The sequence below is a fragment of the Corythoichthys intestinalis genome, chromosome 2 (genome assembly GCF_030265065.1).
Source record: "Corythoichthys intestinalis isolate RoL2023-P3 chromosome 2, ASM3026506v1, whole genome shotgun sequence".
In the NCBI taxonomy this organism is placed as follows: Eukaryota; Metazoa; Chordata; class Actinopteri; order Syngnathiformes; family Syngnathidae; genus Corythoichthys; species Corythoichthys intestinalis.
Window position 1 is genome coordinate 53,072,707 of NC_080396.1, and position 26,036 is coordinate 53,098,742.

Here is a 26,036-nt window from a genome sequence, read left to right on the forward strand (position 1 = left end):
ATACATTTTGTAACAAATTGATTTCCCCCCCCTCCTTCACACACATGTACCCCCCCACAGACCCCATTTACACACTCTCACGCAATGCATTAAATATTTTCTTGCTGATACACATTACAGAAAATTTTCCCCACGTTAACCTCTAAAACGCTCTCACTAATAATTCGAGTAACTCGATTTTAAAAATTGATCGATGAATTTTCTCTGCCTCGAGGAGTCGTTTATTTTTGCCAGCTCTAAGCATGACGTTTTGCCTGGACTACTTTTAATGCGTCACAACGCGCTGATGTCATGTGCTTACAGGAAGAAGACAGAGGCGGCGGATATATTTGATTTCAACCATGTATGAATATAGAGGTAACGACGAAGAAGCCGACGAAAGCGAGGAGAAAGGCACCGTAAAAAAGCAAAAAATGTCAAAAGTCTGGGAGCATTTCAAGCTGGGCACCAAGGCAAACGCTGTTTCATATGTTCACTGTAAGACAGCGCTTGCATAACAATACAGCACGTCTTCATTGCTGCAGATCCGCCGGAGGGGACATACTCGGGACAAGGTAAAATTAAGTTAAAGTAGCACTAATAATTAAGGTTAACATTACTGTACCTTGCTAACTAGGGGTGTGCCATCTTAGGCACCCCACAATTCGATTCGATTACGATTCAGGGTGCTACGATCCAATTATTAAACGATGATCGTGGTATTGGCGATGATCGCGGTTATTAGATTGTCGATGCATCCTACATTACTACTTAATACAGTAGCCGAACAAATTTATGTCCATCATTTATTTAAAATATCCTAATGATTCAACAGGAACGATGGAAACATGCCCATACAACAAAAAGCTGTACCACTGTACTTAATCGTGGTTTTACACGTTCTGCATATGAAATACACGTTAGCGAATTAGCTAATTACCTTAGGGCTCGACGCTAACTATTAACATCTCAAAAACAACAACAATAAAGGCTAAACAGTACAAGAGGGTTCATGTACTCACCTTTTTTAGATGCACACGGGTCTTAGCAACACACTCAGGACATTTTTTAATTGAAATGCCTAAAAACTGCCAGACATCTAAATGACAAGGAGCAACGAACTATCTCTCTTCCCTTCTTACTCAAAAAAAATAACTTGCGCACAAAAGCGCGACCACCGGGTTGCGCTTCTGGTACAGCCTCTCTCATACACAAATTTACTTTCCAGTCTTTTGAAAAGGAGTAAATCTCTCTCTCAGTAACCAGCAGCATCCATCATAACGTGCGCGCGCCTGTTAACGGTGCCCGGCGGCAGACGTGTCTTGAATTTCGTTCTGCTACGAGCGGCTGCCATAAAGTTATGAGGGAAAAGCATCGTTTTTGAACCTTTATGAATCATAATCGAATCTTCACGTGTCGAATTGCGATGCATGTAATAATCGATTTTTTGGAACTCCTCTATTGCTAACATAACGTTAGCCCTTCGGATGGCTAGTTTTCTATTAATTATATCTACTGTCGATGCGTGGGTAACATGTCTTTCATATAGGTTTTATTTAATCTGTAAAAACACAGCGCTGGAGAGTTATGAGGGTGTAAAATAAAAACATAATAAAGCTAACTATCAATTTTAGCTCAGTTGTCATTGATGGATAAAACACCAAGTAGCACTGGTGCCTAATGTGCTCCAATACAGAAGGTACCATTTGAACACTGCGAAAACTCAAAATCCTTTCAGGACTGACAATTTAGACTAACCTAAAACTTAACTAGAACTTAAAAATTGCTTGACACAAATGAAAATTCAATTGAAACACGTGGGAAAAACACCTAAATTTTTTAAGTGATGTGAGCATAATGACATTTTTAGGTTTTTTTAAGATCTTAAATTTTTTGAGTGAAAGCAGGCACATCTGAGATTAAATTGTTGGCTGTTTTCAACAATGTACATCTAAAAGACATTGATTGACTAAAAATGGTTCAATATTAGGTGAAATGTCTTGTTTTCTCATGTATATCTATAATTGCTCTTCACCTTAAAAATGTTTTATCCGATTACTCGATTAATCGATGGAATTTTCAGTACAATACACTATTACTAAAATATTCGATAGCTGCAGCCCTACACACAACTCAAATTCTCTTAGATACACACTACTGCAATGTGCTCGTGTTCACTACTAATTGTGCCTATGACAGCAAAAAGCACATTTATTTCATATTTCACACGGTATTTTATGCTCCTGAATGAAATGGATCGCTTGGATGTGTGTGGAAGCGATCGTTTTATTTATTCAATTTTTTTTAATCCTGCGCCATGAAAATAAGTGACTTCTGGTTCCAGTATCGTGTTGAGGAAGAATGTGAATGTGATGTCACCCAGGTCAGCATCTCACAACACAGCCATTGCTTTATAGCATGCAGATGGACTGCGGACTCAGCTGATTTTGAGGATAAATTCGTTTATTTTTCGCATCAAGCCAGCCCAATGTAATGCAGGCTTTTGTTGCTGTACCAAGGAGAGTGGTGTGAGGCTTTTTGGATTTCCAAAAGATTCTTGTTCACCTCGATGGGCAAAACAAGTCAGACAACTGAGGACCCATTGGACGGACAAGGAAGTGAGTAAGCTTCGTGTTTTATATAATGTCAAATACTGGGATCATGGCAAACGTTTTAATAAGGAGGTGGCTTGCATTTTGTGGATGATAATACTACTCCTGTTTTGTTTACATTTTCGGCGTTTCCCCTTCTCTCCCTGGGGACGAGCACTGCCGTGGGCTGGCCAATCAGTGGAGATAATCGACCCCGCCGCCGTGTGTGACATGAGTTGGGGTATTTTTGTGTGATATGTCATTTTCAGCGTTTTGCCTTCTCTCCCCGGCGACAAGCACTGCCTGCCCGCCACAGAAAAAACGCCGCTCGATTCGGGTTAGCATGTCGGTTAGCTGTCACGCCTCCTGCTTTGTTTACGCTCTTTCCACTGTCTCCGAAGCCAGGGCAGGGAAATGACAAAAGCCTGACTAACTCCTGTGGCATAAAACCATATCCATACCAAATCCTGTAAAAACCTTTTTTTGTTATATTTAATTTATTTCGAAAGACAATTATGAGTGGTAATATGAAAAATGTTTATTTTTTGCATTCCAGGATACTTTAGAGATGTATTTGTATTTCTTGTGTATGTTACTAAAATTTGTGTTCAATAAATGCAATTTAAATTTGCTAATTAAATCCAGACATTTATTCTGGAAGTTTTCAAAATGTGTCTTTAGTGGTTTATGAAAACAAGGGTACAATCAAATGGTGTCTCACCTGCAGAGGCGTAGCAAAGGTGCCCGGGGGCCCCAGGCAACAAGCAACATGGGGCCCTTCGAGCGTGTGCAAGTAAGGGGGACAGTTGGACTTGGAGCAATAGCATATTTAATAAAAGTATAACAACGCCTCGGTCTCATAGAGCGCTTTTTAGCACACTCAAAGTGCACGTCTTCTACTACATTAGGACATACTGTAAAACTACAAAACCATAGTACACTCACCGCTGTCTTGCTTCCTTTTCTCCTCTTCTGCTTTTTTTTTTCTTTCTTTTGTCACTTCCAGAAGAATAACTTCTCTTCATGTTGAATATACGGCAATTAAAAAAAAAAGCCAAATCACCATTCACTCTCACTCTGAGTCATGTGAAGGGGGGGGGGGGGGGTGTAGAGCGAGTGAAGGGGCCCCTTCAGGGAACTCAGACACAAGGCTTTCACTGGCACTGTCACACTTGTCGCTGCGACAGTGCAGCAAAGCTGCATGTGCTAAATCTCTTGGCCCTCTGGGGGCCCCTGTTGGCTGGGGGCCCTAGGCAATTGTCTGGTTTGCCTAATGGGACGCGACGCCTCTGATCACCTGAACCAATACATATGCACTGCAAAAACCCACCTCCTTAAAACTGGAAGAAAAAAAAACTTAAATTTTCTTGTTTGCAGTGTAAATCTACTAGAAATAAGTGAAATTATCTGCCAGTGCTTCAATCAAATTTTACTCAGATTTCTTGAAATAAAACTTGCTAGCTGAAAATAACTTATTTGAAAGAAAAAAAAATATTTTGAATCTTCAAAAAACTTGTTTGTCAGAAATGTTCTTAATTCAAGAATAGACATTGTTCAAAACATTATTTGAAAGCATTTTTTATTGATTTAGATGAAAAATATTATACATTTTATATATTTTATTTTATATTTTATTTTTTATTATACATTTTATATAATATATAAGAATCTGACGCATTTATCTGTTAACTAGCCTTTAAAACTCAAAACAAGAAGAAAAAAATTTATTCGATTAGACTTTAAATTAGACTTAAAAATTATCAGAAGAAGACGTTATACTGTAAAATTTGCAGTGTGAAAGTTAGTACAAGTCGATACAGATTTATTTTGCATTAATCATTTAGCCTATCAATTAATTAGGTTTTATTGGTGAGAAATGTAGCCGTTCTCCCAATCAGTTGGGTCTTATTAATGTCCTGTCCCCAGCTAAAAGTGTACATGCAGCTGATGCTGTTATATCGTCTCTACCAATATAGAGACCAAACCTACGCCCTTGGATGCACTTACCGTTTTCTGGCTTGCTCTGTCTACGGCCTTCTTCACTTTGCCGTAGGTTCCCTTCCCCAGCGTCTCCATCAGCTCATAGCGGTGTTTCAAGTTATGTTTGTGCTGGTGCTTCTTCACTTCCATCGCAGGCCGACCCGCAGCATCCATGTCGGCGTCCGGCCCGCATTCACTGCGCCCGCCCAGCCTCTGAGGAGAGTCCTGCCGGAAGACGAGCTCGGAGCGGGCGCCGGTGATCATCGCCCCTCTGCTGTCCCCATCACGTCTACCCATTGTGCGAAACGACACAGTCCGACCAGATACTGCCCATTCGGGGGGCTAACAAGCAGCTGATGAGCAAAGACTGTCCAAGCCAATGTTGTACAGTACATCGCTGGCAGTGGATGCAGTGAACTTCCAAGGCAAGCAACAGGCAATAGTGGGAGGGAGTCTGGCAGGGTTGCCAGATAGGAAACACAGTCTCGAGCCCAATCACAGCGTAAAACCCGCCCAGTTCGATAAAACCACACTCAAATTACATCTCCCGTTCAAGATAAGATGATTCATTTATAGAACACAATATACATTTTAATATTATAGCCAGAAAACAAATAAATCAACATTGTGAGACACACTGTGGAGGAATCATTTGTCACCAATATGCATCATGGGAGATGTAGTTCTTCGTAGAAACGACTTTAAAACTTATTATTTTCATTTTAATAAACAATAATGAACTCTTTCATGCACAAATGACAGTTTTAATTCTTAAATGTTTTAATTACATTCATATAGTAACTAGGTCTCAAACGTACGGCCCTTTGGCCAGCGGCTGGACAATATTCTGTGTCCCTCATTTTATGGAATCCTGAAAGAATCATAATGAAATAAATAAAAACAACATTTTGAATGAATACAATTTTCATAAATTACAAAGTATGTAATATAGCCTTGAAAAGTAAAATATGTTGATATTATTATTAGGAAAATGACTATCCAAGATAAAAAGCGTTTTTCAATGAAGTATTATTTTTTAATTTCATTATTATTTTAATTATTTTCCACAATAGCCTTTTTATTTGATAATCTCATTTTTCGGAACAATGAGATTTTACAAGATAATTTCAATGAAGTTTAATTTTTATAAACAACACGCAATTCTCGAGATTTGTTCTCTAAATGAATTTATGCATATTATTATTTGATTTTATACATTTAAAAAAAACGTCTTTATATTATTATTATTTTCTATACACGAGAGGTGCAGGATCTGCCCAAATAAGTCCCAGAACACAGGGAGGCCAAAATCAAGAGGTGCCGGATCTTGTTCCGGCAGGATCGGCACAAATTAACCCAACTGTAATCAGTGGTGGGGAAAGTGGGGTGCTGAGGGTGCTGCAGCACCCCCTGGTGTTGGTGAGCAAAAAGATGGGTCCCCCCCCCCCCTTTAAAATAAATAAATAAATAAATAAAAAATAAATAAAACATTGAAACAATAGCAGATTTAACTTTGAGGATTAAATATATATTTTTAGGGAGGGGGGCCAGAAGGTGTGTTCCAAATATAGAGGGATCACACTCCTCAGCTTCCCCGGTAAGGTCTATTCAGGGGTGCTGGAGAGGAGGGTCCGTCGGGAAGTCGAATCTGGGATTCAGGAGGAGCAGTGTGGTTTTCGTCCCGGCTGTGGAACAGTATACCAGCTCTACACCCTCGGCAGGGTCCTTGAGGGTGCATTGGAGTTCGCCCAACCAGTCTGCATTTGTTTTGTAGATCTGGGGAAGACGTTCGACCGTGTGCCTTAGGGAGTCCTGTGGGGGGTGCTCCGGGAGTACGGGGTACCGAGCCCCTTGGTAAGGGCTGGTTGGTGCCTGTACCACTGGTGTCAGAGTTGGGTCCGAATTGCCGGCAGTAAGTCGTATTGGTTCCCAGTGAGGGTTGGCCTCCGCCAAGGCTGCTCTTTGTCACCGATTCTGTTCATAATTTTTATGGGCAGAATTTCTCGGCGCAGCCGAAGCATTGAGGGGGTCCGGTTTGATGGCCTCAGCATTGCATCTCTTCTTTTTACAGATAATGTGGTGCTGTTGGCTTCATCAAGCAGTGACCTCCAACTCTCATGGGAGCAGTTCACAGTAGAGTGTGAAGCGGTTGGGATGAAGATCAGCACCTCCAAATCCAAGGAGGATGCCGGAGGAGCTGGTTGAACAGGCTGGGGAAAGGGAAGTCTGGGCTTCCCTGTTGAAGCTGCTGCTCCCGCATCCCGACGCCGGAGTAAGCGGTAGATGATGGATGGATGGATGGATGGATGGATTGAAGATATATGTTGAATTTTTGTTAATAACATGGTCACCACCTGACACCTTGGTTGCCACCAGGTCACGTTGAATAAGGCGCTATTGGAACGGAAAAGTTAACTGTTGACAGAGGAGGCGTTAACAGGACGCAAAAACGAAGTAGCGTTTTTTTTCTTTACAAAAACAGCAAAATTTTCTAAAATTTAACTTGAGGTCGAAAATTAAGATGTTCATGATAGTTTAGTATTGTGTCCAGCGAGGAAAAGTTAGCGTCAGATTTACACTGTGGAGAACTTCAAATTGTTTGCATTGTTTGTTGTTGCTGCTGAGCTGCCGCCATGCAGAGCATTGTTTGATATTCATGTGCAATTTATTTGAGTGTTGTGAGAAGCGGGTGTTAAACTGTGGCTTATTGGACCTTTTAGTTTTCAAATGTGTTTGTGTGTCATTGTGCTGTCTCGCTGCATGGATTTGGATTTTCATACATGAGCGCTTTTATTTCCATTGCAAAAACTCCAACACACACTGTAGGTGAAATAGAACACTGTCTTTGTAATAGCCTAGAAGTAGTGGATAAACTATGCACCATACATGTGTAACTCCACTGCACACGCCTTGTATGGAAAAAAAGCGCAAGCATGACATATTTGGACCAAAGCGGCATTTTGGGGCTGGGAAAAACAAAATGCTCAAAACCCCCTGCTGTGAGTGACTTCCAGCGTCCGTGACTGTAATTCAAAACAAAATAATATTAATCAAAAAGTGGTTTAAAAAAGTATCCAATGCATTTTTATATGAGGGTATTTTTGGACAATTTAAAAAAATATTTTTTCAATTATTATTACAGTGCATCTAATGCATTTGAATGCTATCCCATTTTTAGAATTATTTTGTTGAATTGTACCTCTAAATCAGAAATGACATGCAGTACACAGCTCCCTGCACTGTAAGACGATAAAATGCCAGATATAATTAAAAAGCTGCTGCTGTAAGAAAGCAATGTAAAGTGGGGCAAATATGTATTTAGTCAACCACTAATTGTGCAAGTTCTCCCACTTGTAAATATTAGAGAGGCCTGTAATTGTCAACATGGGTAAAGCTCAACCATGAGAGACAGAATGTGGAAACCCCCCCCAGAAAATTACATTGTTTGATTTTAAAAGAATTTATTTGCAAATCATGGTGGAAAATAAGTATTTGGTCAATACCAAAAGTTCATCTCAATACTTTGTTATGTACCCTTTGTCTGCAATAACTGAGGCCAAACGTTTTCTGTAACTCTTCACAAGCTTTTCACACACTGTTGCTGGTATTTTGGCCCGTTCCTCCATGCAGATCTCCTCTAGAGTAGTGATGTTTTGGGGCTGTCGTTGGGCAACACGGACTTTCAACTCCCCCCACAGATTTTCTATTGGGTTGAGATCTGGAGACTGGATAGGCCACTCCAAGACCTTGAAATGCTTCTTACGAAGCCACTCCTTTGTTGCCCTGGCTGTGTGTTTGGGATCATTGTCATGCTGAAAGACCCAGCCACGTCTCATCTTCAATGCCCTTGCTGATGGAAGGAGATTTTCACTCAAAATCTCTCGATACATGGCCCCATTCATTCTTTCCTTTACACAGATTAGTCGTCCTGGTCCCTTTGCAGAAAAACAGCCCCAAAGCATGATGTTTCCACCCCCATATTTCACAGTGGTTATGGTGTTCTTCGGATGCAATTCAGTATTCTTTCTCATCCAAAACACGAGAACCTGTGTTTCTACCAAAAAGTTCTATTTTGGTTTCATCTGACCATAAGACATTCTCCCAGTCCTCTTCTGGATCATCCAAATGCTCTCTAGCAAACCGCAGACGGGCCTGGACGTGTACTTTCTTCAGCAGCGGGACACGTCTGGCAGTGCAGGGTTTGAGTCCCTGGCAGCGCATTGTTTTACTATAGTAGCCTTTGTTACTGTGGTCCCAGCCCTATGTAGGTCATTCACTAGGTCCCCTGTGTGGTTCTGGGATTTTTGCTCACCGTTCGTGTTGTCATTTTGACGCCACGGGGTGAGATCTTGTATGGAGCCCCAGATCGATGGAGATTATCAGTGGTCTTGTATGTCTTCCATTTTCTAATAATTGCTTGCTCACTGGATTTCTTTACACCAAGCGTTTTACCTATTGCAGATTCAGTCTTCCCAGCCTGGTGCAGGTCTACAATTTTGTCTCTGGTGTCCCCCGACAGCTCTTTGGTCTTGGCTATAGTGGAGTTTGGAGTGTGACTGACTGAATGTGGACAGGTGTCTTTTGTACCGATAACGAGTTAAAACAGGTGCCATTAATACAGGTAACGAGTGGAGCCTCGTTAGACCTCATTAGACCTCGTTAGAAGAAGTTGGACCTCTTTTTCAGCCAGAAATCTTGCTTGTTTGTAGGTGACCAAATACTTATTTTCCACTCTAATTTGCAAATAAATTCTTTAAAAATCAAACAGTGTGATTTTCTGTTGTTTTTTCCACATTCTGTCTCTCATGGTTGAGGTTTACCCATGCTGACAATTACAGGCCTCTCTAATATTTTCAAGTGGGAGAACTTCAACAATTAATGGTTGACTAAAAACATATTTGCCCCACTGTAGCTGAACTTCAAGGTGGTAGAGATATGAATTTAACTGCTAAATCTAATCAATACGGTTCCTTCCAAAACAGCGAAATTTTGTCAAAAGTATTCCAAATTTTATTTTTCTCTTTCCAAAGTTTATTTGATATTTAATACAGAAGAGTGATTTGTTTGATTGTACACATTTTGTGTGCCAGACAGTATGCCATGTTATCTCAAAACCATTATTATCAAGGCATCAAAAAAAGTTCCATAGACATTACAATAATGTACCAGAATAATAGCACATCTATTAACCAGTATGTATCCAGTAGATTCAGGCATAGATGAACATTTTAAAATGCAATAACTGTGCCAAACATTTTTTTTACCCCTGCGCCCTCTCGGTTTGTTTGCACAAAAAGCTCACACTAAGACCATCTAGAGTTCTCCCATCCACAGTCAGTGGTTTTCAAGGCACAACCAGGTGGTAAATTTGGTTGTGATGTCGGAAGTTGACCTCCCTCAGCTCTGCTGTTGCTGCGTCAAGCCATAAAGGGATGTATCATTGTGTAAGGAGGTCACGAGGATTGAGGTTAGCCACCAGACAGACATCATAGCTGTCATGCATTGCTGCATGTCTTTCTACCACTGTCCACACGTTCTCTGCAGGGTCCAATTCCAAAACCTCCTTGGTAATGATCTCATGGCGACCTGCATCCAAAGAAGACAATACAGGTAGTCTCCGGTTACCACATACTAGACTTACGCGATTTCGGCTTTACGACGCTGGAGTGTCGTCCGCAAATTTTTCTCGAGTCATTTTAGAGTTATTTAGGTGAGATAGCACACCCTTGGCAGACATTGTTACTGTTACAGTAGCTAGTTACTTGGGTCAAAGTTTCTAATTATTGATAAATCACTGCTTTTGCAACAGGTATTATCAGATACGTGGTTGAATTTGGCATGCGAACATACAAATAAAAAAACAATTTTACAAAAGTTGAGAACTCCATGTTTAAAATACATACAGGATGGAATAAATGAAGTACAATTACGATGCATTTTTACTTGAAAAAAAAGAAAAAATTAGCCTTGGTGAAAGGAAACGGTCCTTAGAGAATTTTTTTTTTTTTTTAGTTTTTAAGTTTATTAGGCTGTTTCTTAATTCATTAATGTTGTGTTATTTAAATTTTTCCAGAACTGTTTCATTGTGAATTTCCATATTCAGTTTATCATTTAGGTATGTAATTTTGATTCTCATTCTTATTCTTCTGATTATTAGTAGTATTTTTCCAAAATGTAGAAACAAAATAAAATCCGCTGGTTTATATTTTTCATTTACTTAGTGGGGGTGGAGGGATCGCAAAGGGGGTACCGTGAATGAGGGCCTCATAAGGGCTTGGAAAAGACTATCTTGTCGTATATGGAGAAAAAATGTGAAAATGCTTCTGCTCACATTGTCTGTTTTTTGCGTGAAATAAAGGGGTTTGAAAAGTTAATTATTTGACCAAATCAGTTTTTGACAATGCTTTTTAAAACTAGCAACTGGAAGGAATGCATGTCAGCAGCATAGCATTTTGAAGTGCAAGTACCAAAGCCACACACACATTACCTTTCAACATGATGATTAAGTGAGGGAAAACTTACTGGCACCCTTGTAATATCCACAAAGATAGAGTTTGCCCAGCACTACTCCAACATTGGAGGTGTTGTTCCGAAGCGAGAGTAGGGACGTAGGCAGAGCAGGACCCGGCCTCCACGTGTCTGCTTCTGGGTTGTAAATCTCTACAGAGCTCAAGGAGCGCCGTGATTGGCCGCGGTCCTCTCCATCACACCCTATACCACCTGAAGAACACAAGAGCATCACACTTTCCTATACTTGCCCACTATACATACACATCAGTTGTACTATATTGAGCTCAGACCTAAAACATAGATTTCTCCATTGAGAACAGCAGAGCCACAGCGATACCTCGAGTACTTCATCCTGGCACACTCTTTCCATCTGTCTTTACCGGGATCGAACTGAAACACTCTGTTATTCAGTTGGTCCGGTTCTTCATCTGGATGGTTCTAACAGAGAGGACAGCAAAGAAAGGGGGAAATGTGTTGAGCATTGGTAAAAGTGCAAGAAGCAAAAGTTCAAAGTGAATCAAATATTTTTTTTCCCCTTTTCTTTTTTACAATGTGTGTGCATCCGTGCGTGTGGCTTAAAACCAGTTACATGTCGTGTTATGGCAACATCCAGTATGAATATGTCATGCTACCATCTCATCAGCCACGATAAACGGCAGATTGTTTTTACTTGAGCTCAGACTCATTTTTTTAATCTTGATTTGTAAAATCGGTGTTTGAATTGCATTCCAAAAATCCAATTTGCTCAAATGGTAAAATGAGTTCATTTCTATACCTCCTTTTCTACACCATACGAAGTCCTCACATTACTTATACGCCAATTCAAAATTGTTTTTAAATAACAGGGTCTCAGAGTCTGCCAGCTAATTTTGACCTAAAAACTTTCAATTTAACCATGATCACTGACTATACTGTGGGCAAATTTGAGGTGGTGTTGATTATTTCATTCAGGATAGCTAATGCTAAGCTTACGTACAGTGATATGAAAAAGTATCTGAACCTTTTGGAATTTCTCACATTTCTGCATAAAATCACCATCAAATGTGATCTGATCTTTGTCATAAGTAAGTGAACAATCACATTTAATATTTTGCCCCCCCTTAGGCAGCAATAACTTCAACCAGACGCTTCCTGTTGCTGCAGATCAGTCTGGCACATTAATCAGTACTAATCTTGGCCCATTCTTCTCTACAAAACTGCTGTAGTTCAGTCAGATTCCTGGGATGTCTGATATGAATCGCTGTCTTTTGGTCATGCCGCAGCATCTCGATGGGGTTCAAGTCTGGACTTTGACTTCGCCACTCCAGAACGTGTATTTTTTCCTTCCAACCATTCTGAAGTTGATTTATTTCTGTGTTTTTGGATCATTGTCTTTTTGCAGCATCGATCCTCTTTTTAGCTTCAACTGTCTGACAGATGGCCTCAGGATTTCCTGCAAAACATCCTGATAAACGTTTGAATTCATTCTACCATTAATGATTGCAAGTTGTCCAGGCCCTGAGGTAGCAAAACAGCCCCAAATCATCATGCACCCTCCACCATGCTTCACGGTGGGGATGAGGTGTTGATGTTGGTGAGCTGTTCCATTTTTCCTCCACACATGACGTTGTGTTTTACTCCCAAACAATTCAATTTCATCAGTCCACAAATTATTTTGCCAAAACTTCTGGGGAGTGTCCAAGTGCCTTTTTGAGAACATTAAATGAGCAACAATGTTTTTTTAGACAGCAGTGGGTTTCTCCCTGGAGTCCTCCAGAGAACACCGTTCTTGGCCATAGTTTTACATGTAGTTAATGTGTGTACAGAGTTATTGGACTATGCCAGTGATTCTGTAAGTCTTTTGCAGGCACTCCAGGGTTCTTTTTTTTTTTACCTCTCTGTGTATTCTGCGCTGAACTCTTTGCATCATCTTTGGTGGACGACCACTCCTTGGGAGAGAAGCTACAGTGCCAAACTCTCTCCATTTTAGACAACTTCTCTGACTGTCGATTGATGAACATCCAGACTTTTAGAGATGGTTTTGTATCCTTTGCCAGCTTTATACAAATCAACAATCCTTGATCGCAGGTCTTCAGACAGCTCGTTTGACCGAGCCATGATGCACATCGGACAATGCTTCTCATCAAGACAATTCTAACCAGGTGTGTGTTTTATAGTGGGCAGGGAAGCTTTAAACAAGCTTTAAATCAATTGCTCTTTAAGTCTCCTTAGGCAGAGGCTTCACTTACTTATTTTCCCCCTTCTGTCATTGTTTGCATGATATCCTCATTAAAATATGAAAACCTACAAATGTTTGGGTTGTTTTAGTTAAAGCAGACACTGTATTTTCACCTGTGCGATTTTGACAAAGATCAGATCACATTTGATGGTAATTTTATGCAGAAATGAGAGAAACTCCAAACGGTTCAGATACTTTTTCACAACACTCTAGCTGTGGAGTCACATTTGGCTTCTAACTATTTCCATCACAGAGAGAGGAGAGGTTAGTGTACTGAGACATTTAAATCCTCCTAGCAGTTTTAAACAGCAAACTTCCCTTCCATCAAGTTTTTGACCTCTATTGATGTGTATGCAAAACAATCATTTCAATGAAATTTGCACCTGTGGTGACCAGCCTCCCAGTACGTAGAGATGCTCATTGAGGCTCACAGTGGTGTGGCAGGCTAAAGGAAGAGGCAGCGGAGCAAACGAGAGCCAGCTGTTTCCTCTCTTCAGCGACCACCTCATTACACTTTCCGTGACGATGTAATGATGGCCCACTTTCATCTGACCGCCTATGATGTAGAGTGCATCTTCTAGCAGCCCAAAAGCATACATATCCCTGTATCCTGCTGAGCAAATCTCAACCCAGGTGGACTCCTCAACAGGATCGTACCTAGAACATAATAAACAAGTTGAGCAGCTCAAGTGGTGAATAACTCAATTCCTCTTGTGTGCACCTGTAGATATGCACTCTCTTCATCTTGTATTCATCCTCTGCCTCTACAGCAACTACTATTTTGTTGTCAGAAGTCACAGCACCCCCTGAGATTTGACCAAAACTCTTTGAGCGCCTCAGAGGAGAGGGGATATAGTAAGTCTTCTTGTGTTGAGGAGAGAAGCAAAAACTGGGATCAGCAAATACCCCACGGCGGAAAGGACTTCCACTGATGCCTCCCAGGCAAATCAGGAAGTTGGTGGTCTCCATCCCATAACGAAGGTTTGGTCGTGGCGGAGTTGATGCCTCGCATAGGCCCGTAGTGTGGAGGGCAGCATCTATCATTCTAAAGCACTCAAAGTCCCGCAACAAAACCTGGGTTTGCAACAGATATAATAATAAGTCAATTTACAAACAACACTTGGGCACGATTATTTCCAACTCCCACCGGGTTTCTTCTCCTGGCTTTACGGAGGAACACGGGGTCCACAAGCTCCAGTCGAACACGACTGAGTAATTCGACAGCCTGAGCTTCACTCTGTGAGTCTCCTCGCCGCTTTGCCACCCAACGCAACACTAGCTCCAGCACTACCTCCTCCTGGGAAATGTTGAGGTCGTCTGAAGCCAGAAGTTCTGCAAGACTTTGAGCGCCCAACTCTAGGACTTCTTCTTCCTCACAAACCTTGGGACAAAACCAAAATCATACAAAGATTAAAACTGGTAATGCAGGGGGGCAGGAATGCGTTATTTCTTTACCAAATTCTGAAATAATCAAGTAAAAACTGTCAATGTCAATGGTCAATTATTCCAACTACAGTGAAGGGCGGAAAAAATTGATTTTTATGTGCAACGTCACATCAAATATATTATACGCTTGAACCCCATTGACTTTATGTAGAAGTAATTGATATGCAAAAAGCACTTACCGTATTTTTCAGACTATAAGTCGCAGTTTTTTCATAGTTTGGCTGGAGGTGCGACTTATACTCTGGAGCAACTTATGTGTGAAATTACTAACCCAATAATTATATCATTTCACATGTTATTTTGGTGTTTTGGAGTGAAACACTGATGGTTTGGTAACTATAGCATAAAGAACATGCTAACAAGTTTATCTGAATAACTCTTAATAGCTATGTTACCTTAACATACTGGCCACGTTCGCATTTCATTGTTCATGCATCCTGTAACATCATACTGTACACTTATCAGCATGATGTTCTCTATTGTATTTTTATTTTAAATTGATTTTCAAGATGACATATCTGTTCTATGTGTTGGATTTTATCAAGTAAATTTACCCCCAAAATGCGACTTATACTCCGGTGCGACTTATATGTTTTTTTTCCTCTTCATTGCACATTTTTGGGCTGGTGCGACTTATAGTCCAAAAAATACGTTGTGTTTGGTCTGAAAGTAGTAAAAAGCCTCGTTTCCACTATCAACACTTTTCAACTTTTTTTTGAGGCAAGAAGAGTCAACTTTAACTTGAGTCATGTTGAATGACCGATCTACTCGAGATACGAATTCACTCAACAATGTCCAACATTGGTGAACTGTGTTTTGTCATAAAGTGGAGGGAAAAAAATCCCTATTCCTCTCTGACTTTTTGGTAAAAAAAAAAAAAAAAAAACTAAGGCTACTCAAAAGAAGCATAAACAGCACCGTTGTTGACAATACTTATTGCCCGACCAGACTTTCTTTTGCCTTTGGCGCTGACATTTTCTCCAAATCAAAGAATAGGCATGTACATTACCGATTCAACAATGTTGAATGATGTCGAGCATTGAGCGCAGTTGAATGTCACGTCCACACTATCCAGAAGCCCTCAACTTTTAAATTCAACATAAGGTTCTCTTGTTGTCTCAACAAAATTTGAGCATTGTTGCACTGTGTAGATAATGTTTAAGACTTTGAACATATCATCTCTGGAATTGCCCAAATCATGGCGCGATGACTGATTGATTGGCATGACGCCCCACAGCAGGGGTGTTGCGGGGGGGCAAGGGTGGAGAGTGCTCATTCATGGACACGCTCTGCCCACCCAAAGAAAACTGGCTGTAGTACTAACGGCAGTCTGGGCATCGCGTATGGTATCGTATTCGTATAGTACTGATGTGTTCTAAGTTTTAACCTTTGCGTTGTTACCTCGTCTTTCACCTTAGAAAAAAAATGAAATGAAATGTTGGTTTTGTCCCTAGGGGGCGCTACACACATTTACACATATTTTGATGTTTTTTTTTTTTTTTTTTTTTTTTTTTTTACATTTTATCAAAGTTTTTACCAGTGTTCACCTGGCTGTTGAGTTTGGTGAGTTTTGAAGTATTCTGAGGGGGTCAGAGTAGGTCTCAAAGTGTCGGCGGAACAAAGAATAACTGCTAGGGGGCGCGACATAATGTATTTGGAATTTGTCTTTACACGGTATCAAAGATTGCACCTGTCTTGACCTGCCTGCCGATTTTGGTGCATTTTGAAGCATTCTAAGGGTGTCAAATTTAGCTCAAAGGGGCTGCGGAACAAACAATAACTATAATAATAATAAAACCAAGGAACCACAGTAGATTGCCTAAAAAAACATTGTCACCTGCATGTCCCTACTGTTCAGTAATGGATCTGTTCTAGGTCAAATAAAATCAAATCAACTTTTATTTGTTAGACCAAATCACAACAACAGTTATCTCAAGGAGAAAACAAAACATGTTTTAAGGTGCAGTAGCCCTATGCTGGATTTCGACCTTCTTGTGCATTGTAGTTTTTTTTTTTTTTTTTGCCCCCCTAGGTAAGACTAATGCCCACCCACACCTGCCATCGAACTAGTTCCATAGAAAAGGTTCTTGAATCTTTTATGCTTCCTTGTTATGATTTTAAAATATATGTATAGACTGTATATTTCAAATATGATGTGTAACTAATGATGGGTGACCGATCCATGTGCTTGCAATTTTTATTTGCAATTTATTAAGGTCACCTGACAAATAAACTGTCATTCCAATAGGTCCTCTGGCCCTGTCTGGTAGTTATTTCGGCCTTAATGACCATAATTTGTTTCTTATGTTGAACTATCACTTTTTATGCATCAATTTATAGGGCAAAATAAGCGTAACTGAACACACATAGAAGCAAATTTGTGCACCTGTGTAAAGTGTTGGCAAAGGTATCGGAAAGCGCAGTCAGCCAAACTAGTGGCCCCCAGGTCTCTGGCCCAGTGGTACAGACCAACACAGTTGGAAGAGTCCATACTGGCCTCCATGTGCTGCTGACACAACCTGACGCATTAAAGATCTGGCATTGAAGTTTACAACAGATTCAATGTACAAACAACGACATTCTTTATTTCACCCACCGGAAGGCGCCATCTACGTGGAGCAGAAAGGCAGCAGCAGAAACTGCCTGGATATTGTCATTGGACAGGTGGAGTTCAGCACGGTACATATAACCAAGGAGAAGCTCCAAACTCTGAGCAGGGGTGTCTCTCAGGGTGACTTCACCTCCCCTCGTTTCTTTAAGACCACATGTAAACATAGCCTGGTCATAAACAGAAGCACGTGTGAGCAGACTATTCAATTGTGTGTCCATCTTGTTGTACCAAACGATATTAGTACGTAATCTCTTGTGTCATTACCAGGGGTGAAAGTGGGCCAGAACGGTCAGGAACGCAGTCTGGTATAAGATTCAGGGCAAGAACGTAAGATTCAGGGCCGGAATGCTGTTCCGGTACACGGTGCTTTGATTCTGAAAACATGACGGCAACTGTCAAAACACTATGCTAAGCTGCCTGCCTTCATTTCATCTCTGAGAACAAAACAACCTACCAACATCAGATTGACATACACAAGTGTTGATTAACAACAAGCATAATAAAGTGCTTGTGTAGCGTAATCCGTTTCCACCAATATTTATTATTTGTTCTATTCCACGGATGGCATAGAGGTTTCCCCAGCTGCTGCAGTTATCTGAGTCTGACGAAGATGAGTCACGTCAATGTGCGAATGCACACAGCAAAGCAAAACGCTTGGACTCATTTATCTGTTCAATTGGCTGACATACACGTGATCAGCAGAGATAGTTAGCTCTGATTGGTTCAAATGTGCATGTTTTCTGGAAAGCAAAAAAAAAAAAAAAAAAAGTTGAATTGATGTGACCAAAAAATGGCAATGCAACATAAAATGGATCAAATCTTTAAGAGCAACGAAAGAGTTGAAAGGCTTATTTATCATATCTGGTTTTGTTTGCTCTGATGGGGAGGTCCAGAACATCTTAGCTGTCAATGTGCACTTTGGACTTATATTTGTTCATTTATGTTAGGCTACTTATTCATTTCCTTATGATTTAAAAAAAAAAGTCAATGTTTGTGCAATCTTCAAAATATATTCCATTTCACTCTGCATAATATGTCATTTGTACTTATTTTTCTGAATGTATGTTACTTATAGCTTTGTCATTAAAAAAAAGAAAGGTAAATATTTACATTAACTTCAAGTTTAATATACATCCTATGTTCTTAAGTAGTTAAAGTTGAGATATGGCATTTAGTATGAGAGGAAATGAGGGAAAATAAAAATTGGGAGATGGAGGTTGGGTTATTGCTGTTTTTGTTAACTTTTATTTTGCAAATCATTGCAAAAAAAGCAATTTTGAATGAAAATCAGTTTTTGTATGTGTTATAGAAATAACTGTGCTAAAAGTTTTCTTTGCATTACAGTAGTTTAAGAGGTTTGACACCCCCTCCCCAAAAAAAAAGGAGGATAGAAAAAAAATAAATAAATAAATAACATTTCTGGCTCCGTGGCGACATTCACGTCGGGGAGTTCCGGCAAGAAATTCTAGCCACTTTCACCCCCGATCGATGACATGTGCAAATTCTCTTTTGCCTGCTTGCTACTCACTTGGAAGTATGGGCTGAATGCAGAGAGCACCACCTTGTGGCAAGCAAATGCAATGCCGCCAGCTACGAGAACCACATCAGTGAGCTCCTCTGCAACTCTCATCTTCTCCAGCTGGCGAAGAAGATGTGCACCATGCTCCATCTGAGCAGGGGCCACCAATAGCCGCTCCATTGGATAGATACCTGAACATTTCATGGAAATGTTTATTTTTAAGTTAGTTTATAGCAGAAGAGAGTAATAATTAACATGCCGAGCATTTTTGTCTGTGCGTTTCTAGTCCGTTTATCCTCAATCGGTCGCCTGTGAGCTCAGGCCTAATCCCAGTTGATTTAGGGCGAGAGGAGCCAACCAATTGCAGCACACATTCCGCGATTATAAAATGTCTACACACCACTGTCAAAAAGCTGGGTGTAAAATAATTCATAAAATGTTTTCCATCTACAATGTGACCAATACCCTGTAAAACTTAAACAAATACATTTAATGTGAGGGCAAGTGAAAATAAAAAAGGGAATTAATGTTGTTGCAAAAGTATGCTCACCCTCTAATAACAAGGGGTGTGGCTTTGTTGAGAATTCACTGCCATTTAAACTCTTTTAAAATTGGAGTTAGCAGACATCCATCAGGATGTACAAAACTAGAGTATACATTTCATTGCTCAAATATATCAGTTAGGACAGGGATCAGCAACCCAAAATGTTGAGAGAGCCATATTGGACCAAAAAAACAAATATGTCTGGAGCCACAAAAATTTAAAATGAATGGCAACACATGCTTTATGTATCTAGTAGCCTACAATCAAAATGACTACCGTTAAACTGGCCACAAATACATAATGAGCCTGCATGATTAAATTTTTATTTTCCCTGCAGTGCATCCTACCAAGAATGACACACCACGTGACGAGTCTGTTGTAAGATGCCGCCTCAACTTTGACTCCATTACAATATTAATAAATTAAAATCCTGTTTGTCCTCCAACAGAAACCATATTAAAACAAATAATATATTTCCCTCCGACATCGTTTTCCATTTTCAAACATTTTTGAAAATCTCCAGGGAGCTCTAGGCCAGCACTAAAGAGCCACATACGGCTCTAGAGCCACAGGTTGCTGACCCCCGAGTTAGGAGAAGGGCAAAAAATATGTTTCTCAGAATTAAATATCTATGGAACACAGCAGAAAACAGATCAAGAATTTGCAAAGAGGCTGACAGCAACATTTCAAAACACTGAATTACTGACTAGTACATGTGACTAATCTTCAGTCTACTAGTCTTCAGTCTTCTTAATATGTCTGGGCTATGGATTTGAGAGGAAAGACAGAAGCCTATCCATAAATTTCACTTGATGCTGGTATCCTAGAAAAGAAAAACATCCTAGCCTGGCTGCATTGGAAAATAACAGCAACTTGAAATGTTCTAAACACGTGTCAGAAAATGTGTAAGGATCTGATGAAAGTGTTGCTAAACTTTTAAGCTATTCCAGGCTAATGCTAGAGAACAAAAACAAGTCAGGAAAAGCCTACTGTAACCGCTGAGATTTATTTTGGGTTAATAAATGTAACTTCAAAAACTCTTTTTTTCCCCAACCTGCATATTTTCACATGAAACCCTGTAAAACTATTGTGATATGATATTATGTGCAGGTTAAAATTAATAAGTTTCCAAATAAAATTGTGTATATATATGAATGAATTTACACAGACGCTTGCCAGATTGTACCCCCTAGAGAGCCTGTTTTGGCTCGCGGGCCATCAGTTCATCCAGAATTTTTTACCCACTCAATCACAAGCAAAAACTACGCAACATCCACATACAGTGGGGCAAATAAGTATTTAGTCAACCACTAACTGTGCAAGTTCTCCCACTTGAAAATATTAGTGAGGCCTGTAATTGTCAACATGGGTAAACCTCAACCATGAGAGACAGAATGTGGAAAAAAAACCAACAGAAAATCACATTGTTTGATTTTTAAAGAATTTATTTCCAAATTAGGGTGGAAAATAAGTATTTGGTCAATACCAAAAGTTAATCTCAATACTTTGTTACGTACCCTTTGTTGGCAATAATGGAGACCAAACGTTTTCTGTAACTCTTCACAAGCTTTTCACACACTGTTGCTGGTATTTTGGCCAACTCCTCCATGCATCTCTCCTCTAGAGCAGTGATGTTTTGGGGCTGTCGTTGGGCAACACAGACTTTCAACTCCCTCCACAAATTTTCTATGGGGTTGAAATCTGGAGACTGGCTAGGCCACTCCAGGACCTTGAAATGCTTCTTACGAAGCCACTCCTTTGTTGCCCTGGCTGTGTGTTTGGGATCATTGTCACGCTGAAAGACCCAGCCACTTCTCATCTTCAATGCCCTTGCTGATGGAAGGAGATTTTCACTCAAAATCTGTCGATACATGGCCCCATTAATTCTTTCCTTTACATAGATTAGTCGTCCTGGTCCCTTTGCAGAAAGACAGCCCCAAAGCATGATGTTTCCACCCCCATGCTTCACAGTGGGTATAGTGTTTTTCGGATGCAATTCAGTATTCTTTCTCCTCCAAATACGAGAACCTGTGTTTCTACCAAAAAGTTCTATTTTGGTTTCATCTGATCATAACACATTCTCCCAGTCCTCTTCTGGATCATCCAAATGCTCTCTAGCAAACCGCAGACGGGCCTGGACGTGTACTTTCTTCAGCAGGGGGACACATATGGCAGTGCAGGATTTGAGTCCCTGGCGGCGCATTGTGTTACTGATAGTAGCCTTTGTTACTGTGGTCCCAGCTCTTTGTGGGTCATTCACTAGGTCCCCCCGTGTGGTTCTGGGATTTTTGCTCACCATTCTTGTTATCATTTTGATGCCACGGGGTGAGATCTTGCATGGAGCCTCAGATCGATGGAGATTATCAATGGTCTTGTATGTCTTCCATTTTCTAATAATTGCTCCTACAGTTGACTTCTTTACACCAAGCGTTTTACCTATTGCAGATTCAGTATTCCCAGCCTGGTGCAGGTCTACAATTTTGTCTCTGGTGCAGGTCTACAATTTTGTCTCTGTTGTCCTTTGACAGCTCTTTGGTCTTGGCCATAGTGGAGTTTGGAGTGTGACTGACGGAGGTTGTGGACAGGTGTCTTTTATACCAATAATGAGTTAAAACAGGTGCCATTAAAAGCGGTAATGAGTGGAGCCTCGTTATACCTCGGTAGAAGAAGTTATACCTCTTTCACAGCCAGAAATCTTGCTTGTTTGTAGGTGACCAAATACTTATTTTCCACTCTAATTTGCAAATAAATTCTTTAAAAATCAAACAATGTTATTTTCTGTTTTTTTTTTCCCACATTGTCTCTCATGGTTGAGGTTTACCCATGTTGACAATTACAGGCCTCACTAATCTTTTCAAGTAGGAGAACTTGCACAATTGGTGGTTGACTAAATACTTATTGCCCCACTGTAAGCGCACCAGAATCTGATTTCAAACCGACCTCAGAAGTGTGAGAAAAGCACTCTTCCTTTGTGCCGCCTGTTTTTAAAACATCCCCAAACACGCAACCGCAGTCTACTTTTAAGAACATAATAACACACTTTTTAGTGTGTGCGGGTCACTTTTCTCAAGACAGTTTTGAATTATGCAGTCACTGAATGGTAGCTTTTTAGCAAAGCATGCAGTTTGCAGTTATCATACCAATGGTGTCCTCCTAAGGTCATTCAGTCGTGTCTGAACCACGTTGATCTTGTGTTGCTTTTTTAAATTATTATTTTTTAATCTGAACTTCCTGTAGCTGTTGCGATCACTGGCTGTTCTGTCTTGTTTTCTTAAGGGAGGAGGGTGGGCAAAGACTCACGGGCAGCAAGGTTTAAAATAGAACAGCAAAGGCTAACTCACTCTTTGGTTTCCTCAGATATCCACAAGTGACTGCCAACATGGTATGCTCAATATCAGGATAAGTTTATTTCTACCTTGTGCTGCTTTGGATGCACTGCTATTCTGTGTAAATGGACGAAATAAACACCTTTAAGTAAACCGTGGAAACAAACAGTGGCTACAGAGAAGCTATCTAATGCTTTATTGTAAATATTTTTACTCCCTGTGTACAGTGTGGCACAACACCTCCCCCGTAGGAGAGATTTAATGTCCTCCTCGTTATCTGACAATACTGAATCCATCTGGACCAAATGTTTTCATTACTCTGGAATGTACATTCGGTGAAACTCTCTGGACATAACTTTCAAAACAAATTCATGTGACTCAGTAAATTCTTATAGAATGATTTACCTGTGTTTGTACTGTATGTTGTAGCATTATGATCAAAATGTAAAATGTAAATTTAAAATGAACAGCCCGTGTCTTTAATCGAGTCAGTGTCTCCATCCCTCAGTGGGGCCGCCTCAAAGCGCTCAGAGTGTGACCAAAAACACGTACGCAAACAAGGACTGATTAGGTGTCACTGATTAAACAGGCCTGTCGACAAATGGTTAGTTTGTTTTGTTACACTGTGTGCTCAACTGTGGAAAAAGTTGAACGGAGGCAATCCCGAAATTACATTGCACTGACCACAACTTGCATACGCTTAGTTGTACAGTCATAGTCATGCATCTTTTGTGAATGGTTGCGTGATGGTAATGGTTTACCACCGAGGTTTAGCTTTCATCGAGGTGCATGGATTTGTCCTGAATTCTTCATGCTTCAAAATGTCACAAAAAATACAATGACAACTGTTCGAAGTTATGTTGCCCTCAAAAGAGCAATCATGGTGAACTGCACCCAAAAAATGACCCAAAATTCATCCTGGTGGGTGTGGAGATCTGATTTGCAACAACAGAAAATGTTATAAAAACTGTTTCGTACATTATTTAAGCAAAACATTCAAGTGTCCTCCTACTATTGTATGTGACTTTGAATTTCTGTCCAAGCGCAACTCCAAACTCCTTACAAAATATCAAACACGTCAACCCTTCATCCCCCACAGCTCAATGATTCATCTCCCTCTGGATTGGCCTGCAAATAAGTAAGTAAATAAAAAAATAAATAATCAGTAATTCAATACATATAACATTTGTTATTTATTATAGTCTGCTGTCTTTTTCTTTTACTACCATTCAATCATTAATACTCTTCATAAATTCACGAAATTTCAGGTTTGATTGATCATCAGAAAGTTCTTAACAAGAGACATTACATGTGTGGGACAACAGCCAGAGTTAATGTGTTCCTCTTTGTTTTCGCATTGTTAGTCATTTTGCTCAGAAAATGAACTCCCTTCCTGTGACTAGATTGCTTGTTTATGGACAATGTAGAGCACGATAGATATTGTATGTATAGTACAGTAATGGAATCAACCATGATAGGTCAACTCCAAGTCTTAGTATTACTCTAAATTATGCAACAAAATAATTGTCACAGCCTAAATATTTATTGCCTCTCTTCCTGCGCAAGACAAAGCCCAATCAATAGTGTCATTTGTCATTTTTACAAGTACCTACCTAAACATTAACCTGCATCAACATCTAACAGATTATCCAAAGTAAATAAGACCCAGAGCAATTGTACATTCTGTCTCATTCTCTTAAGGGTGATGGTCTGCAATGCCACGAAAAAAAAAAAAAAAAAAGTTTTAATTTTACTGTTGTTTGGGGAAAATATGATCCATTCCACCAAATAGGGGCTAACGGCAAAGGTGTTTTATATCTATTGAGAACAGACAAAATATTCGGTATTTTTCTCGTTCAAATTTGAGGATATTCAAGATGATAAAATCAAGGAAATGGTCAAGCATGCTTTATTCAAACAATCAGCTCCTGATCCATGTTTCATCATGTATGGAAAATTGATGCTACAACTCTGCCACGCGGGCTGATTGTTCTCTGTGCAAAAAGAACAATTTAGGATGTAAACCGTGAAGTAAAGGTTTCTGATGTGAGTTTCTTAATAAATCTTTCAGGAAATAATAAACTTAATACGGTAGTTAAAAAAATTAAATACACACAATGCATCGAAACGGCATCATACAGTATCTTATTTTGACACTATGAGAAAAACCTTTGGATTTAGTGGAATGGATTACAAATTAGGGCACACTTTATAAACTCTAAAGTAGATAACGTCGCTTATAGGATCGTATTTCTCGATTTATACATAAATGGAACTTTGTTTGTGTGTTTTTGTTTGAGGGGGTGGGGGGTTGTATGTGTTAAATCCCTATGGACTCCAAAACGGTTTTTACTCATTTTCTTGAAAATTTCCCAATTTCTACTATAAAAATCTGTGAGTGTTCTTAGGTAGGTTTTGTACTGAAGTACCCCCAATAAGTATCGAAAATCCATAATCAAAAAAATCGGGTTGCAGAAGGAATGGCCCGATTTTAACCAACTTTGACTCTCATAGAGAGTGACATAAACAGTGTTCCTTAGAAGTTCCAAGGTTGCAGAGCTTTCACTAATGCAGGAAATTGACAAAATCCCAAAACTGATATATTCAGATTGCTCCCAAGCTGTATGTCGGATTTTAACGAATATTGGCAGATTTGTTGTGTTAGGTTTTGTGTTTGTTTCCTCCAAGTGTGACTTGTCCCAGTGATTGCCCATTGATTTCACTTGTTGTGCCTGCTCCCAGTGTATCCTCCAACCTGCATCCTCCTTTGTCACCCACCTGTTCCCCGTTGACACGTTACCCCGTGTCTGTGTGTGCATATATAAGCTCCCTGTTTTTGTTGAGTCTGGTTGCGACATTGTGCATGTCCACATTCATGTCAGCGTTTTTGCCAGTTCTTCGTGTTCCTCGTCCTGCTTCGACAGTAAGTTGATTTGTTAGCCTGACTTTTGTTTGTAAAGAGTCTTTGGATTCCCCAGTCATTTTGTTTGTACTTTGTTTTTTGTTGGCATTGATTAAAACATTGTTGCACCACTTTTCCTGCCTCGGCTCACTGTCCTTGCATTTGGGTCCACACCACCGCCTGCGTTCCCTGACACGTTGTTGGGGTCACTGACAGTCTCCATGGAAATGTTCACCCCAAATAGATTGGCAAATTGACAATCAATAAACGGTTGATTGGAATACTTTCAAAACTGGAGTTTTTGGAATGTAGTTCGGGCTTTAGAGCTATGTGGTTTTCATTGTGTCCTGCAATTTGACATTGAGATTCATTTTAAAAACTTCAACCATTTTTCAGGGGAGAAAAATTAA

General features: G+C 40.0%; 2 protein-coding genes across 2 annotated transcripts in view; both read right to left on the bottom strand.

Moving 5' to 3' along the window:
* The window catches only part of LOC130929937 (NUAK family SNF1-like kinase 1), a 29,204-nt gene extending 24,225 nt beyond the window's left edge, over window positions 1–4,979 (bottom strand). The window contains exon 1 of the mRNA XM_057857578.1: window positions 4,578–4,979. Within this exon, the coding sequence (XP_057713561.1) occupies window positions 4,578–4,847 (270 nt within the window). The 5' untranslated portion in view covers window positions 4,848–4,979. The remainder of the gene's footprint in view (window positions 1–4,577) is intronic.
* A 4,580-nt stretch (window positions 4,980–9,559) lies between these two features.
* On the bottom strand, window positions 9,560–22,652 carry LOC130912149 (kelch repeat and BTB domain-containing protein 12-like). Its single transcript, XM_057830014.1, has 10 exons — window positions 22,539–22,652; window positions 18,864–19,045; window positions 17,321–17,502; window positions 17,111–17,243; window positions 14,426–14,659; window positions 14,000–14,352; window positions 13,662–13,935; window positions 11,351–11,498; window positions 11,073–11,270; window positions 9,560–10,136 (listed from the first exon to the last, which is right to left on the bottom strand). The coding sequence occupies exons 2-10, from the start codon at window positions 19,032–19,034 to the stop codon at window positions 9,988–9,990; spliced, it is 1,842 nt and encodes a 613-aa protein (XP_057685997.1). The 5' UTR covers window positions 19,035–19,045; window positions 22,539–22,652; the 3' UTR covers window positions 9,560–9,987.
* Window positions 22,653–26,036: the final 3,384 nt, after the last annotated feature.